Source organism: Parus major, chromosome 6 (genome assembly GCF_001522545.3).
Source record: "Parus major isolate Abel chromosome 6, Parus_major1.1, whole genome shotgun sequence".
NCBI lineage: Eukaryota > Metazoa > Chordata > Aves > Passeriformes > Paridae > Parus > Parus major.
The window spans coordinates 11,481,319-11,498,177 of record NC_031775.1 but is presented as its reverse complement, the minus strand read 5'-3'; the positions used below and the strand labels follow the sequence as shown (position 1 = coordinate 11,498,177).

The window sequence follows — 16,859 nt, the reverse complement described above, 5'->3', positions numbered from 1 at the left end:
GTAGCTCAGGCGGTTAAGGTTACTTACATATAGCTTCATTACAGAGAGCCAAAGCTGCAGCACAATCCCCCTTCTGCTCCTGATTCAGCGACTCTTCAAAGATTGAGTCTGCCTCCTGCATCGACTTCTCAAAGCCTTCACTCCTCCCTGCAAATGGGCAGCACCCTTCATTTTGGTTTCATTCATTGCAGAACCCTCACTTACCCTCATCCCATTTGTGATCACCAAATCCTTCCACACACGGATTCTTGTAGAGGCTGCACATATCCCAGACTGTACCACCTAACCTTCCCTAAGCAGAAGCACATCTTGAGCACCCTGATATGCTTGACAGCCAAACAATAAAACAACGTGAAATGGATGTTTTCCCTCAAGTTTTCTTCAGTTGATAGAGTTGTACTGGCTTATTCTATTATTTTCAACACTTCAGGTAAGTATAAAAGATGGTACAGACATAGAACAGAGTCAATTCAAATGACTTCTGTCAAGAAGGAAATTAAATTAAATTTAGAACCAAATGTAAACCAAAATGTATCAGTGAAAGAAATAGACCAGATTAGGATTTTTTCATTGTATGTTAAGTTTTCTGACAAAATCCATCCATCTCTTCATCAGAATGGAAACAAACTGAAACAACTAACACATCTGGGGAAGAAAACTCAGAGCTGAGCATGAACATAAATGCCTTCATTAAATACTTCTACAAACAAATCTAGTGCATACATTTAACTGCTGTAAGTAACATACAGAATATAAAAACCTAACAGTCTTGCAACTTGAAAAACAAGGTGGTGGAAGCTGAGAAGAAAGGGACAACTGTCAAGAATTCCTTTTGCAACAATTTAGAAAACAGTGCTGGAGAAGAGAAGGATAAATAATTTTGGACACAATAAAGAAACTGCATCCTGGCATCATAACATCCATTTCTGAGAGGAAGAAATGCCCAAACTTTTTTGTGTCACCTATTAGGCATTACACAAATTATATACTAAAATGCAAATATTCAAATGAGGCAGGGAAAACAGAAAATAAAACTTGACTTTTACTCTGTTAAGGGGTGGGTCTTTTTAATGGAACATCTCTGTCATTGTGGAAGAGTATGTGAGTACCTTTATCAGCCCACAATAAATTACATTCTCTCAATCTGCATGACACATGCTGTCACCTGACCTGCTCCACAACACTGTTGTGCACAGATGTAAATAGAAACTCTTTCACCATAAACCCCAAAGAACTTCCATTAAAAGCTAGTACTGGAGAGAGAAGTGAGACTTGTTAGAGCAGTAACTTAATCAAGCAGCACATTCAGCTTCAAAATCAAAGCAACTGAGGCTTGTAACCAAGGGCAGAATACTAAAGTTAGTTTTCCTTGCATGATTTTAGCAGTTTACTTGAGGGGAAAATGAGTCACAAATGTTCTGGAGCTCTGCATACAAGCAAGCTTTCCAGGTAGTCCAGCAGTCTGTTAAGCCATTAAATCTCTTACTGGGGTGGGGAAAGACTTAAAAGGAATAAAAGACTTTCCTAGAACTCAGGTCAATGCATCTGAACTCCACTAACATTGTACTAAATTCTTTTTTGATTAAGTATTAGTCTAGCTTACTTTCTTTTTAACAAAGAAAAGCTAAGCAATCTTTACTTCCATCAATTAATAGAATAGATCAAAATGAGGGGTAAAGTATTGGAGAATATGCTATTTTCTTTCATGCAGGAGAAGCAGAGAAGACAACATGCTCAGCAATAGAGGTTTACTTTTCCATTTTTAAATCACTGGCATGTATGTTACAAAAGTAAACACTGTACTAATAGAAAAATATATCCATCCACTCTGGTATATCAGAATTTTTCACCTGGTTACCAGGAGGCCATAGTAGAACTGTAAAGGATAACTGATGGTCAGCAAAAATTAAACAAACATTCCCAGTCAGACATTCTCATGGAGATCATACTGTTCAGCTGCCATTGGCACAGTATCATTCTGCCTGGTGAGCAGTTGGCATGGCTATAGGTTGCACAGCACAGTTGGGATTGCATCCAGAACTGGCACTGCTGTGGGCTGTCCCTCTCCTTCCTCTCCTTGAGCAGCAAACCAGCAACCTCAACTCTTTTCTACATCAGGTTGGAGGCTGCAGCAAGGGGATGCCAGGAGGCCTGGCAACACAGGATACCACAGTAGGATCACCCTGATCATACATATGTTTGTTGGACCAGAGCCCAGGTGTTCACTCTTCTTGGCTCTGCTCACCCTCCAACAACCCCCAGTTTAAGTGTTCCAGCAGGTTTTAAGGGTCACTCTTGACTGGGTCAGTGCACTTTATCCCACCTTTCTCCTGAATCCTCTTACTGGCTGATGGAGATTCAGGGCTAAAACAAAGGTATTACATGTGAATCCTGTCATGTTCCCTCTGCTCCAGCTGCATCCTTCCAATTAAACCTGTTTTGCTGCCATCTCCTGCCAGAAAGATGAGGAGTCATGGAAGATAATCAAACTTAGTATTTGGTTTTTAATTTTTTTTTTAATTCTTTTTTCCTAGAAAAGATAAGCAACCTAAACTCAGCTCATATTTTCAATTAGATCCAGCCAAACTTATCCCCACACCTGTGCTGTGGGTGCACAGCCAGGCAGGGATAAGGACTGGAAAGCACAAGGGCAGGAACAAGAATTGCTTAGGGCTGCAGAGGTACTAAAATCAAGCAGAAACAGCACCATGGGTTCTATGAACCACCTCTGCTGCAGGTGGAGCTGAGGTGCCTGAAAGGTACAAACAGCCCTGCTCATTCCAAGATGCTGGTTAAAGGCTCACAGCTAAATTTAGGTATCAATACTATTAACAGTGTATATCGCTGAAAAAAATGGAACAAGGCAGATATATTAAAAATATCTCTACATTACTTTGCTTTCTCATTTAAGAAGAAATTTGGTCAAAATATGAAACAGGTTTTTAACTTTCTAAAGGTTTGAAATGGACAGTATTTCACTACTTGAAGGTGAAAACTGTGATGAGAGGTGGATGTGGTGAGAGACACACATAAGCAATTAAAACAGGAAATTACTTTCCAAGGTTCAAAAAACTTCAGCACTACCATCTTGCAAAATATACTGCATTCAAAGGTTACCCTGATTCTGCAGTTCATCTAGATCCATGAACCTGCTGGGACGGGGATTAAAGCCCATTGCTGCCTCCATTTCCTTTTCTCTTTTTCTGCGCAGTTCTTGCTCATGTGCTCTCCTTGCCACCTCTTCTTGTAATTCATCCAGCTCACTCTTTAAAGGAACAAAGATGTCTCCACCTTCAAAACAAACAAACCAACCAACCATTTTTGGCAGCTACATCTCTTAAAGCATCCCTTAAAAAACAAGGACATATTACTGGAGAAGAAAATTAACATTAGGTAATCACAGTCTGAGACCACAGAATTGTAGAACATAAATTTTGTTTTGTTAAATTTTACTTATAAAAGCCCACCCACTATAGTAGTGCTTCAAGCTCCCCTGCAGCCCATGGATTCACTGACTCATGAAAAAAGCATATAGAACAGAGAGAATTCACTGGCAGAAATAACCCTAAACTGATGATGAAATCTTGAGGCTTCTTACTGTGTTTCTAACTTGTAAATAATGCTATGTCAAATGAGCCAGATCACTAGCTTGTGGAAGTTAAATGGATTCCAAGAGAGATTTTTTCATCTAACTGCATAAAGTGGATGAAAATGGGAGGAAAATAAAGCACCTCAATATCCTACACAACAGAAATCCATCTGTTCTCATTCTCAGTTCAACTATTACTGATACTCAGAAAGTGTCTCCCCAGCTGCCTTTCCCTTCCTTCTCTGGAATGGAGTATTTGCTTAGAATGATATAAAAGCAGAAAAGCTTAGCCTCAGCCCCAACACTTTGTGAAAAAACATTCACCATTTTGACAGTTTCAAATTTTGTACAGAATTACAAGCTTGTTTTCAGGACTCTACTAAGTTATGAGTTATGTTGGGAAGGTATTTTTGACTGATGGCAGAATATTGAGTTATAAGCAAGAACAGGAAAAACAGCTTTATTTTATCAGTTATGTCAATACACAAAAGACATGCCAGAGCAAGATGATCAAAGGAATATTCCAACAAAGTTTTTTTGCAATCCCTTTGGTAAATCTTATAATTATGTCTCATAAAACTGTTTTGTTCCTCAAAGTTACTTTTTCCTTTCCTTATAATTTCCCTGTGAACATAAACATCCAGAAAATAAAGAAAAACTCCGATACAATTTACCTTGCATAACCACCCCTACAAAGTGTATCTTACCATTTCCCATGGTGTGTGGGCTGTTTGTCCAGCTCCCAATTGATGAAGCCGACTCCACTTCCAAAATGCTGCTACTGTGCGACTTTGGGATGTTACGCCAAGCGGGAACAAATCCACCTGCTCGCTTCATATGAACATCCCTCCAATAAGAAATAATTATAGTTTACCATTTCATCTCTCCAGAAGAAATTATATCTATTTTTTTTTGTATTCACACAAACACACACTTGCATTTTAATTTAATTTTAAAAGAAGTCTACCATAAGAAAATCTTAGGAGAAACAGGGGAAGAGCAAGTTAATAAGGAGGACAGTAATGCTATTCTCCTCCATAAGATTATGCAATTCATATTAAAACTGTGGTCCAGGAGTTGTTCAGAACAGATTCTTACATATTCTGGCCATGAACAGTGCCAGTTTTTGGTTACCTGAAGCTTCCTAAGTCAAGGAAAGAAATACATTGTGCTACTTTTATTTTTACATACAAATATTGCAAGTATGTCTGAAAAGAAAGATTTCTATACAAGGTTATTGATTTCTCATTTTGTACATGTGTCTATGAATCAATGGTTTAACTGAAACAAAAGGGACTATGAGCTACTCCAAGTACAAGCCTTTAAATCACAGACTAAGGGTACAATTATTTCAGATGCATCACTTTAGACCATATTTCTCATGTATTCAAGCCCTGTTTTTTTCTCTTCTCACTAGCAGTAAGTTATCAATATACTGAGAAGAATAGTTTCCCATTTCTCTATTTCTCCCCTGTCCCAATAAAGCTGTATGTAAAACTAGGACCACTGTTTTGCAAAATATTCTACACCATTATGTAACTACAAAAAGAAATCAAGTCTTCGATCATTCCTAACATGAATTTTGTTGAAATCTACCTGTGGGTGCTTGAGCTTTCAGACAAGGGCATGTCCAGACTAACTGGGCTGTTGCTGTTGCGCTCGCTGCTTTCGTAGCCAGACTCCATCCTCTGTATTAGATGAGGATGTTGATCTGCCATATGGTGCTGGGTGCCCCGGCCCAGCACACCACGCTTGTATCTGACATTTGACTGGCTTGACCTTGTTTCATGAACACTGTGTTCCTTCACCTCATTCTCAGAAAGTTCTTTACCTGTCAAGATAAACAACATAGCTTGGTAGAAGACCTAAGCTTCAATACCAACAAAACATCCATATACATTAGCTTCTCAACTATGTTTAAATCAGAAACACCATCCTTAATTTTGTGTAAAACCTGCAATATTAAGCAAGAAAAATGCAATACTTTTACAGCTTTCCTAGCAATTTTAAGCAAAAACCTGTTCACAAATTTATCTTTGAATCTTTCCCCTTCAGAATAACCTACCATATTCCCCCTGAGGTAACAGTTAAGTCTGGAATGAAAATCTTTTCTTCCCCATAATAATTTTTATTTGTACAAGATAATGTTACAGTATATCCAACTGCATTTCCAATACTCTGTCAATTCTATTTTAGATGCTCTCATTTTTTACATTGTTTATTTTGCCATTTATGATTCGTTGTGGCTTGTACAGAGGACAGGAAAACTTGGTTTTTTTTAATTCTCCCTTACACAATTCACTGTCTTTCCACTTAATTCTTGTTTGCTTCTCTTTCTTCTTGGGAGGTGTGTTCTCTTCCCCTTCAAGTTCCCTTTACATATTCCATTATGCTTCCCAATTCTTTTCAACTGTCAAAACCAGCAAAGTCTCCATGTGCAAGCTTCATAGCTGTAAAATCCTCCCAGATAAATCATCACTGGCTTCCAGGCTTTTTTCCTCACAAGAACTCTACACTGATATACAAGGTACTTTCTGCACCATACTCTAAGCCATGAAGTGAAAATACCGTGATAAGCCAGAGGAAAAACCAGAGTAATACAAAAGCTCACTCCAAAGGATGAACTTCGGACACTTAATAACATAGCTTGTGTCCATTTAAGCAGGGTAGATGGTATTGTTTCCCTTAATTTTTCCTTAGAGGAAATGTAGCACACAGAAATCAACCAGAATTACCATACATGCAATATGAATACCCACACAGGATATAGTCTTCACAAAAATGACTCACCACTGACTGGAATTCCACATTCAAAATTTCATTTCCCACGCATAGTGAAATAAATCTTCTCAAACTCTTACCTGCTTCTTCAGAGAAAGGGCTAAGCTGAGTGTAGCCACAATGTTTCCTCTTGTCTTTACTGAAGATGCTGTCTATATTCAGAGCCTCTCTTTTGGGTCTCCATGTTGGCCGGTATCTGCTAGACGAACTGGATTTAGACTCACTACTGGTACTCTCCACTTCCCAGTCTCGAGCGTGTGCAGACAGGCTTTTTGATGGTCGTGTTTCTGCCTGATCCACACTATTCCCTCCGCGAGGCGAATTCTGGATGGTTTGGGAAATCTGCTGTGGTCTGCTGTGGATCATATTGCTCACTGTCTCTTTAAATTCCTTCAGCCTGCTGGTGCTGCTGGATGGTTTGGGGGCAGTTCTGGGGGCTTGTTTCTCCTTCAAGGTTTCTCCTGCAGTTTGTGGAGACAGCAAAAGCCACAAAAATAACTTCAATTAAACTAGCTGCCCTACTTGCAACATCTTCATGCAGACTTTGAAAAGTGCAATCCAGAACAACAAAATTATAACAAATAAACCAACAGTCCCCAAACAAACAAAGAAACATCTAACCAAAACAGAACTAAACATTAAAAAGCAAAGAGAGGACCAAATAAAGACAAAGATGGAAGAAACAATGAGGGAAATGTATGTACACACTGAGAAGATTAAAAACATTCAGAAAGATACTGATATTTAAAATAAAGTAACATCTCTTGCCTTCACTATGGTATCCTGATGACTGAGCCTCATCTCCTTTCCGCCTAGACCGGCTAGAACTCCTCTTGCGGTCTGCCAGCGAGCCCTTCTTTGAAACATGCCTCTGATTGCACTCACTGTCAGTCAGGTGGCCTGGAAGCAGGAAGAACACAGCAGAGATGACAAGAGCCTTCAGATCAAGTATTCACTGTGCTAGGAGCAGCAGGACTCTCGCTCCTTAGGAATTGCAGACACTTCAACACTAACTGGCAAGTTTAGGTAAGTTTTTGGTTCTGTCTTGGAGAGGATGTTCCATTTTTAAGGTCATAAAAGAACAATACAGCCCCTCCAATACCTCTGGTTAATGACAGCTTATCCATGGGCCAAGGAAAAGACTGACTCTGCTTTGTTTTCTAATAGTCTAAGGACACCATTTTCTTGCTGTCAGTTTCAATGATCATGAACATGAAACTCCTGAGAACAGCTTGCCAGACATTACTCTGTTGAATAAAGGCTCAAACACATGAACAAGTTACCATCTGATAATAAATTACTGCACATCATCAGCTACTCTGCACTAACTATTCATCTACACTCTTTGCCTGTAGCAAACACTAAGTAATCTGAGTGAGCCTAGTCTACAGTGAAGAAGCCTCACCTGGCTCTCAAGGGCCAAGCTAGCTAATTCACATCTGCCACAAGCGAAGAGCACACGCACAAACCATGAACATAGATCAGCTGACACACAACATTCCCTTACTACAGCTTATGTGTCTGAGTGCCAGTATTTTCTCTTGAACACAATTTACTCCCTATTTCCTCACATCAAACAGGAATTAAGACTATTTGACACCACACATTTTCTCTATTGCCTTTGCTTAATTGTATGGTTCTCACACAGCCACAATCCTAAACCTGCAAGCACAAACACACGCATGGCTTTACTCACGTGAGTAGTCCCAAGCAGAGATGCAGGATAAGAAGGGAATTTATGATAAGCTACAAAGACTTTTTTCTAGCCTTTATATCACAAACTTTTACCTCGCATAAGATGATAGGAATGGAAAATTCCTAATAGCAAATAGTGGTCTAACAGCCCCCAGACTACATAGCTGGCCCGCCTGAGCCTTCTCATTGCTCTAGAGACTAGCATAAAAATCAACAACATTAAAAGCAGATTTTACATATAAAATTGTACCTTCAGCAGTTACAAAACTAATTCACTGCAACTACAGTTGCTACAAAGATATTAAAATAAATAAATAGGAAGGAATCCAAACAATAAAAAGCAAGCTTCACAAGGCTCCCTTTTCATTCACAAAGCAAAAAATGATTTTGTTGCCAAATTTTTTAGAAACAAACAGACAACATAAAAGAAAAAAAAATTAAGGAAGCAAAAGAGAAATGTTGGTAATGAAGATAAAAAATGTGTAGTATTTTGGTGACTGAACATAAGTCTGTGCTTTGATGGATTTTTTTCCCTTCACAGCATGGACTGCCACATCTTTTTTGGAACTCCAAGAACAGTATTATCCTTGTAGCACATCCCCTCAAGACAGAAGAGTCTTACATTTCCCTTCAGCATGCACAACTTCCCTAGTTAAACATTCCAGCCTGACAGAGATTGCTTGGTTAGCATCCTTAACTACTGTAAGAGAAAATATTTGACAGTATTTTAGTGCTATTAACACTAGCTGAGGGTTTGCATTGAATAAACACCTGCTCAGTCTTTTAGAATGAGGGCTGCTAACTTTGCATTAATATTTTCTCCTCCTTTCAAAGACAGAAAATATTGTCCCATTGTCTTTAGACAATAGCTATGGAGGAGATGTCAAGAATCAGAAGTCCACAGGACACAGGATTTGTTTTCTTTACTTGGACACTCTGAAACAAAGACTAAATCCAACATAATGCATGAATATAGGAATTAAAATCCCAATAATATTAGCTAACGCTTAACATTCCCTTTTAAAAATTCACTACAATAACAAGCCAGGACTTGTGAGTGCCTAACAATATGCTTAGAAGGTGACTCTTGATGAATGCATCACTTAAATACCTCATCCTCCAGACCTGGGATGGCTTCATAAGCAAACAGCAATATTCAAAGGAAAAGTTTGGTTTTGTAGGAGTTTGTGTGTCTAAGAACATGTTAGAGAAGAAAATGAAATCAAATGGGTTAAGACAGAACACCCTCTACTCCCTCCCCCTGAAATCTCAGTTGAATAGGGCAGCCAGAATACGCACATTTTTCTCAGCAGCACAGGTGGGTAGGAGCAAAGAGGGCTTTTGCAGCCACTCTTCTGTCCCCATTCTGAAGTACCCAGGAGCCTGAGGTCATACAACCCAATGGTGGTCCTTCCCCGGAGGATGATGTGGGATAGGATCCATAACTTTCTGGGCTGGAGTAGTGGGTAAATGGCCATTAAATGAAGAATCCTGCTCTTGCCCAGAACGATTCAGTTGACAGGTCAGTGTGGATGGCTTCTTTATAGCCCCACCGATCACCATTTGATGACAGAACAGTTCTATTAGTTGGCAGACTGACTTTTTTTGGAAAGGTAGTGGGTAGGTAAAAAAATAGGGGAAATGCCCAGACAAGTGGCTAGCTAAGGGGACAGACTGACCATAACTAGGGCTGAATCAGGGAAGATAAGGACAACTGAATTTAGGTGGAGAACTGGGCTAAGCTGAAGGGAATAACACAGGATAGAATCAATAGGAGAAGAAAGAAAAAGAAAAGGATAAAGTCACTAAAAATGACAGAACAAAAGGTTACATGCTGAACTTCATGCTTTAATGTTTGTGACCATCCCCCTTACTCTCCTTTTCTGCCAACTTCTGCATGGCAAGTTTTGCAAGCAGGAACCTAATCCAATAAACTCTGTGCCATTTTTGCAGACTATTTAAATAGTATACCACTAGTTCTTTCAATTTTGTCTTCTTTGTACTCTGAAGACAAACATACGTTTTGTTTCTGCATCACTCAATTTCTGCTCCAACTTTCTCATCTTTCTCACACTCTAAGTAAGACTGTGACTGGTTCCTACAGCTTTAAGTATTTGCCAAAACACTGGAAGGACTGTTGGGCTATCTTAACCTGTGTATTACAGTTACTTGGACCTCTGATGAAAAATGAAAGAATAGTAAAAAAAATCAACTTGAAGCATTTTTTTCAGATTTTGATGTACCATAGATTGTTACAAATGAACCAGTTATGATACAAAAGAGGAACAATTTTACAAATAAAAGGAAAAAAAGCAGTCTGACAGCTTTGACACTGGTGCAACCTAACAGCTGCCGATTCTACTCTTAGGTCTATTTATGGCACAATAAAGTAACTTTTCAAATAGAAATAGCAGATCCTTTCTGATGCTACAGAAGTCTGACCTTAACTTTTGCACTTTACATTTTTAGAAGTGATGTCAGAAGTGACTGTATGCAGAAACAGACTCACTGTGGACACTGTCCATGAATAATTGAGAAGATCAAGTCTTTAGACTTCCAGTTAACCTCTTTTCAACTAAAGAGTGTTCAGGCAGACTTGTTCAGCTGCCCAAAGGAACACACATACAGACTGTCTTCTCACTGGATATTCCACCTTAACTTGCTTCCATGGCACAAGCAAGAAACTGTCTTATGCTTCTCACTGGTGCAGTAAATACTACCCACACTCACTTGCACAGAAAGTCCTTAGTTTCCAAGTATGAGGGACCCTGGTGATGAAAGCGCCTTTTTGGGATAGCTGCAACTCCTGAAATTGAGTAAGTAGCATACACAACACTGACCAAACCCTACAACAGGACTGTGCAGACTCAGCTCACAGAATTATATAACAGAGCAGGCAGTATTGTGGATAACAGAAAAACAAATCCGTAAATGCTTGTCTGGCCAGACACAGGTCTACAGAAGCCAAGACTTTGCAATCTGTTTTTGTTGGTGAATGACAACAGTTCATTACAAATCAAAAATCCAATATATTAAATACTGTTCACTATTCTGTTAAAGATTGTGTGTATATATAGACTGGAATCCACTGCAGTCGTCTTATCTAATGACAATGATCGTACACAGATGTAATGGTATCTGCTACCTGTGTCTCTGCTGCTTTGTGAAGCTGCATCATTCTCCACATTGTAGATGACTGTCCCCTGAGAGTCAGAGGAGAAGTGACTGACCACAGACTCATGGTGTGCCTGTTTATAAGCATAGCTGTCTGTAGAGGAATCTGTCCGGGTATCACTCGAGATGGAAGGTTCTCTCCCTAGAGAATAAAGAAATGTCAAGGAAGCAATGTCAAATTTCAATCCTTTTCAGCTATTATAAAAGTCAAGAAAGGCTAATACAAGAGAGCAGGGACAACTATACAGAAGTTAACAGAAAAACTGAATACCAAAGATACCCACTCAGATTCAAGAACACCAGAGATTATGGGAAAAGTCTGCTTCTTTGGAAGTAGGGAGACAGTGTCATTCCTTCTGAAAATTTGTTTCTTTCTTCCTCTTTGGCAAGTCCAAGTTTATCAAATCTTTTTAACATACAAAATTAAACTACATCCATTGGACCGAAAGTACACATTAGTACATACTAAAATTTTTGTTCATTTTCAACAATATGAAACACTGCATTGGGGAAATTAAAAAAAAAAATTAAGTATGAAATATTAATATGGGTAACAAGAACATCGTGTTATAATAATTAACAGGTTTCATCTATTACAAATCAAAAGCTTATCTGGTATAAACTTTGTACTGAAATACTTTGATCTAAAGCAAAAGTAACCTGCTCCTTCTCAAGAAGCCAGCATTGATCCCCTACTGAAAAGTATGAAGCATCATGATTCAGTTTCAGTAGAGTAATACTTGAACTCATTAGAGGAGGTGAAAAGGGCAATCTCCTCCCTGCACTTTCAGTAAGTGAAACAGTTTGAAGACTGTTGGCTATTTTACATATGTGATGTATATGTGTATGTATATATATAATTCCTTAATACACAGGATATTAGTTTCATACTCATTTCTCAGTGGAGAAATTAAAGAAGAAAAAAATGTAATAGAGAAGGAAGTAATTCTTATGTTTAACTGCAAACACTGACCTTGAGGGCACTTTGCATTTTTGGTGAGAACAAGTCTTGCAGTAAATTTAAGGAGGGTTTAGATCTTTCAAAGTCAGAAACTTCAGTTATTTGAAATCATCAGTTAGTGTTCCTCTCTACAACCACACCACACCAGGTGCTTCACTTCCCCTATCTCCCAGTTTCTTTCTCCAAACTTTTTTGGAAAAGATTGCTATTCAAACAATCAACAATCTTAGACTGAGGTTCACAGATGAAATACTGGAAATCCTCTTCAGAATTCTTGATCAGCTTTAGCAAGCAACAAGGACCCCTGCTGACAATAATACACTCCAAAGAAGGAAAACATTTCACATGCTGCACTTACACATGAAGGTACAAGGCACAGCACCCACATTGCTTACCTGAATCTTCGCTGTCATAGCAAGTCCTGCTATATTGCTGTAAATCCACCTGAGGGGGCAAATCTTGCGTTGACACTGGGGTTCCTCTTGGATCTGCATAGAGCAGCAGCAAAGGCTGATAGTGACCCTTAATGCACTTTGTCACAACATCTTTCCATTTTGGACCAATCTGAATTGACAACCGGAAAAAAAACGAAAAAAAATCAAGTAAGGTTTCCTGTCATAAATTTTCTAGAGTAAGTTCTCTTTCCACACACCCCCCCCCATCACAATTCTTTCAGAGTTTGATTTTCCACTGACAAACCCTACAGCCAGCACTGACCTGGACTCAGCAAGAAAGCTCTGGAACCAACCTAATTAAAATCCAGGTATTTATCATCCTATAGCTAAATTGATTACAATTCCTGCTAAAAATACAGCTACAAAAATAATCATCCCCTTTCAGATGTTTTCTCCATAAAAAAATTTTCATCCTCTGAGATGTTCTCACTTTGTATCAACCAAAAAAGCAGAAGAATTTGTTAATGAATAAAATTAACAATAAAAGATACCAGGACAGTAAATTCAAGTCAAAGCTAAAATACCTCAAGTGTGTGAATCCTTCTGCTGTGACAGAACCTCTGCAAGCACGGATAGGCCAGGCAATTAATTCACATAGTAACAGTAATCTCACAAATCTTCTCCATGAACTAATACAGGTTTCACCTGATACACTGAACATTTACTCCAACAAATTTGCTCCATATGTGATTATTCTACTAAAGCAATACAGTACCAAAATTTGCCAAATTTTCCTGCTAAGAAGTATGACTGCACAAATGCATTAAGAGTTTTTACCCCACTTAAGACTGTGTTTGGCATGACTACAGGAGAAAATTTTCCACTCTTATCTTTGTGATTCCATGACTAGAAAGAAAAAAGGAGAGTGGTATGAAATAATGCCAAACAATTTAATGGGTTATAATGTCATGCCAAGATCTCAGCACTGGTGTCTTTAATGTCAAGGACCTCATGCTTGGTAAAAAGGTTATAAAAAGCACTAACAGAAGAGTAGAAAATCTGTTGTTGGCAGCAAGCACTAGGGAAGACTGGAATGTAGACACTCAAGCAGAGTTCAACAAGAGGCACTAAATAGCTATACTGCTTGTCAGCAAGGGAAAGAGAGGGGTGTTAGCTATATGCACAAGCAAACTGTATGTTTTCAAACAGCATAAAAGCAAGACTGGAAGCCAAAAGAACAGAACTGAACAATAGAGCTTTTGAGATTTCTGGTATGTTTTTTTTGAAAATACTTCACTTTGCTGAGAAAAAAGGAGTAAAAAATTTGTGGATCCTGAGTGGAAAACCAGCAAAAAACCTCTCAAAGTCTGCAGAAAACATATGGATTTACACATAAGCAGCTAACAAATTTCCAACAGAGTATTTTCCTGAACATTTTTTTCTCACCTCTTTGACATGAGCATCATCAAAGTACATCCACTTGCGAATTTTAGTTTGGAAGAAGAAGGTTGAATAGTGTTTTCCATAGTAACAGATCATTCCCACCAAATACAACTCTGAGTGTTTTGCTCTGTCATCAGTTACTCTGAAGAAGAGCTTCAAGAAGGGATGTAAGAGAAACGGAAGGAGAAATTAATAAAGTGCTCAGAAGTTTACATACTGCTTTATGTTCAAACACCTAAAAGTACTATAGAGAGGTGTCTGGCTTTTACTTCAAAACACAGCCAAAAAAACCCAATAAATAAGTAATCATGCAATGTTTAAGCAAACCCAGAGACACAGACCAGAAATGGATTCTAACTCACCAGATGCTCATAAATTGAGCTGGACATGGAGTATGTGCCTACTTGAAGGAAGACATTTACATCAATGATAAAATACCTGTTACATAATTTGAATGTGGTTCTATTTCAACAATTTGTATTCTGTCTCATGCTTGCTAATTATATCAAATACTCTTTAAAAGATGCATTCCTTTTTGCAGAAACAAAATGGTTTGGACAGTAAACAGCTGGCATTTATTGTGACCTTAGCAAGGGCTATCCAGAATTTAGCATGGACCAGTTTATTATGCTAACACAAAAAAAATCAACTGCAGATATCAGTAGGTCAAAAGAACTCAGGACACAGAAAAGAAAAAGTTTTCTATTTAATTTAATTTTATTAATTTAAAATGCACAGGTCTCATGTTTAATGCATTACTGCTTTACTACACCAAGACCGCACTCTTTCATAACCACATTTCCATCGGCTCATACTGATTCTAGTACACTGTGAACTGGACAATGCGGCTTTTTAATGTGTATATATATTAACTATTTTATGTAGTATCTCAATGCTACAATACGACAAAGCTACAGTTTGGTATACCGATAATTCAGCTCTAAAGCATCAGTTAACGTAGAGTAAGTGAATCCTCCAGGGGACAAACATCTGGATCCTATTTAATTCAGTCTATCATTCAATCACACTGTGCAAGCCAACTCTTAGAGACTGCTCAGTCAGAAATAGCTCCCCAGTGTTATGACCACACAGTTCACCAAAAAGAGGAGCTAATGATAAAAGAAAAACACCCAAACAATCCCAAAGACCACTAAACTACATTTTGTCTTCAAAATAAATAAACTTCTGTTCTTTAAAATGAAAGAGCACATATGTATTTTCATAGAAATAGCTCAACTCTGATTCAGAATTTTCCTTCACTCAGAAGTATTTCTGAAGTCTCTGACATTTCAGAAACTCAAGAATATACAGCTCACTGCTTTTTCTAAGGCTTTCAGAGACAGGTCAGATCCATGGTTCTGCACTCTATTCCTCTTTTTATGGACAGCAAAAAGGTAAAGGTGGTGACTGTGTATTTTTCTCCATTTTATACTGTAGACTACCATGAAAAAGACTGACTTTGTAAGTAGTGTCAAAATTCAAAAAACTCACATCTCCCAGTTTAAGGCATGTTCCCAGACTGTGAATCACATCCTCAGCCAGATCAGAATGGTCCGAGTCCCAAACCAAGCCAATGGTGATGATTTGTGGTGAGTTCATCAGCACACGACGAATACGGATCTTCTCGCCACAGTTACTCTGAGCATATAAATAAAGCAAGACACTGAATATAATTCTGTGCTTATTATAACGTTAGGGCCAGGCACTAACAAATCTAAGTCTCAGATGTACAGCCTCCAAAGGGGAGGTGGTGAAACATAGCAGATACGCTCAGTGCCAAGGTAGGAGCTTCTCATGTAATAGATGAGATGTGCTATCAGGACTATCTTGCCTTCTCAAGCTTAAAAGTGAACGCTGCCAATTCTTTCTCCTGCTAGTGATAATGATTAAAACATAGAGCACAAAAAAAGCTCATTTAAAAAAAGACAAGCAAACCTACATGAAAGATCCCAGTAACTCTGGGACAGTAATTCTTAGGAATTGGATGGAAAGGTCACTTTTGATCAGAATCCCAGATTAAAAATTTTATGTACCGAGACCAATGCCTTGTATGACAGTGTCAGAAAAGTTTTCTGCCTTGCTGAAAAAGCAGAAGTCCTGCTTTGCTGTTAAATTGGAGTGTTTCTACATGGCACCTCAAACATTCCATCTCAGACAGTATAGTTAGATCAGTATTTGTATAAATATGAGAACAACTGCTGGAAAATAAGGAGAACAAGAGGTCTTTTAGTAACTCATAGGATTTCTACAATATTTATTGCCCGTTCTGATTTTTCTTCCCCTTTTTTACTTTTTAAATTAAGTACCAGTGCATTTTGCAGGGGAGGGGGGTGTCAATGATGCAACAGAGTGGGGAGGACACAACAAAAACTATGACAAAGTCCATTTGCAACATTCATTTTTCCCTGAGGCACATCACAAAGGTACCCCTACAAGAGTGCAGGAAAAAAACCCAACATTTTCATACCAAGAATTGTTTCTTATGTCTAGAGTCAGTTTCACAATTGGATATAATAATTTCTGACACTAAAACCAGGGAAGAGATTGCAAAGCGTCTCTTCCTCACAGCAATCTAGAGAATTTAACCAGAACTTCAGTCCCAACCATCAGGGAGAGAAAAAAACAAAAAATTATAAAAGCAGAGAGAAACTGTAAGAGGACTCTGATGCTTAAATGTAGATATGATGTTCTAATATTAAGATGACTTTATTCACACATATTTTGAAAGGGTCATTTAAAGTATAAGCAATTCTGTTTATTACCTCCCAACCTATCTTACTCTCAAATTGTCTTTGCTTCAGCATTTTCAGCATGAGAGCAG

At 38.3% G+C, this 16,859-nt stretch overlaps 1 protein-coding gene across 3 annotated transcripts in view; it reads right to left on the bottom strand.

Annotated features, from left to right (window-relative positions):
• The window catches only part of USP54 (ubiquitin specific peptidase 54), a 61,125-nt gene that overhangs the window by 3,676 nt on the left and 40,590 nt on the right, over window positions 1-16,859 (bottom strand). Inside the window, exons 8-17 of one of the 3 annotated variants that reach the window (XM_033515567.1) lie at window positions 15,530-15,676; window positions 14,042-14,191; window positions 12,596-12,764; window positions 11,211-11,381; window positions 7,139-7,270; window positions 6,451-6,831; window positions 5,186-5,420; window positions 4,297-4,436; window positions 3,118-3,291; window positions 28-147 (exon numbers count right to left, since the gene is read on the bottom strand). In XM_033515567.1, coding sequence (XP_033371458.1) covers window positions 28-147; window positions 3,118-3,291; window positions 4,297-4,436; window positions 5,186-5,420; window positions 6,451-6,831; window positions 7,139-7,270; window positions 11,211-11,381; window positions 12,596-12,764; window positions 14,042-14,191; window positions 15,530-15,676 — 1,819 coding nt within the window. Of the gene's footprint in view, window positions 1-27; window positions 148-3,117; window positions 3,292-4,296; window positions 4,437-5,181; window positions 5,421-6,450; window positions 6,832-7,138; window positions 7,271-11,210; window positions 11,382-12,595; window positions 12,765-14,041; window positions 14,192-15,529; window positions 15,677-16,859 lie in introns of those variants that run through there. The other 2 variants (XM_033515568.1, XM_033515569.1) reach the window with 2 other exon arrangements.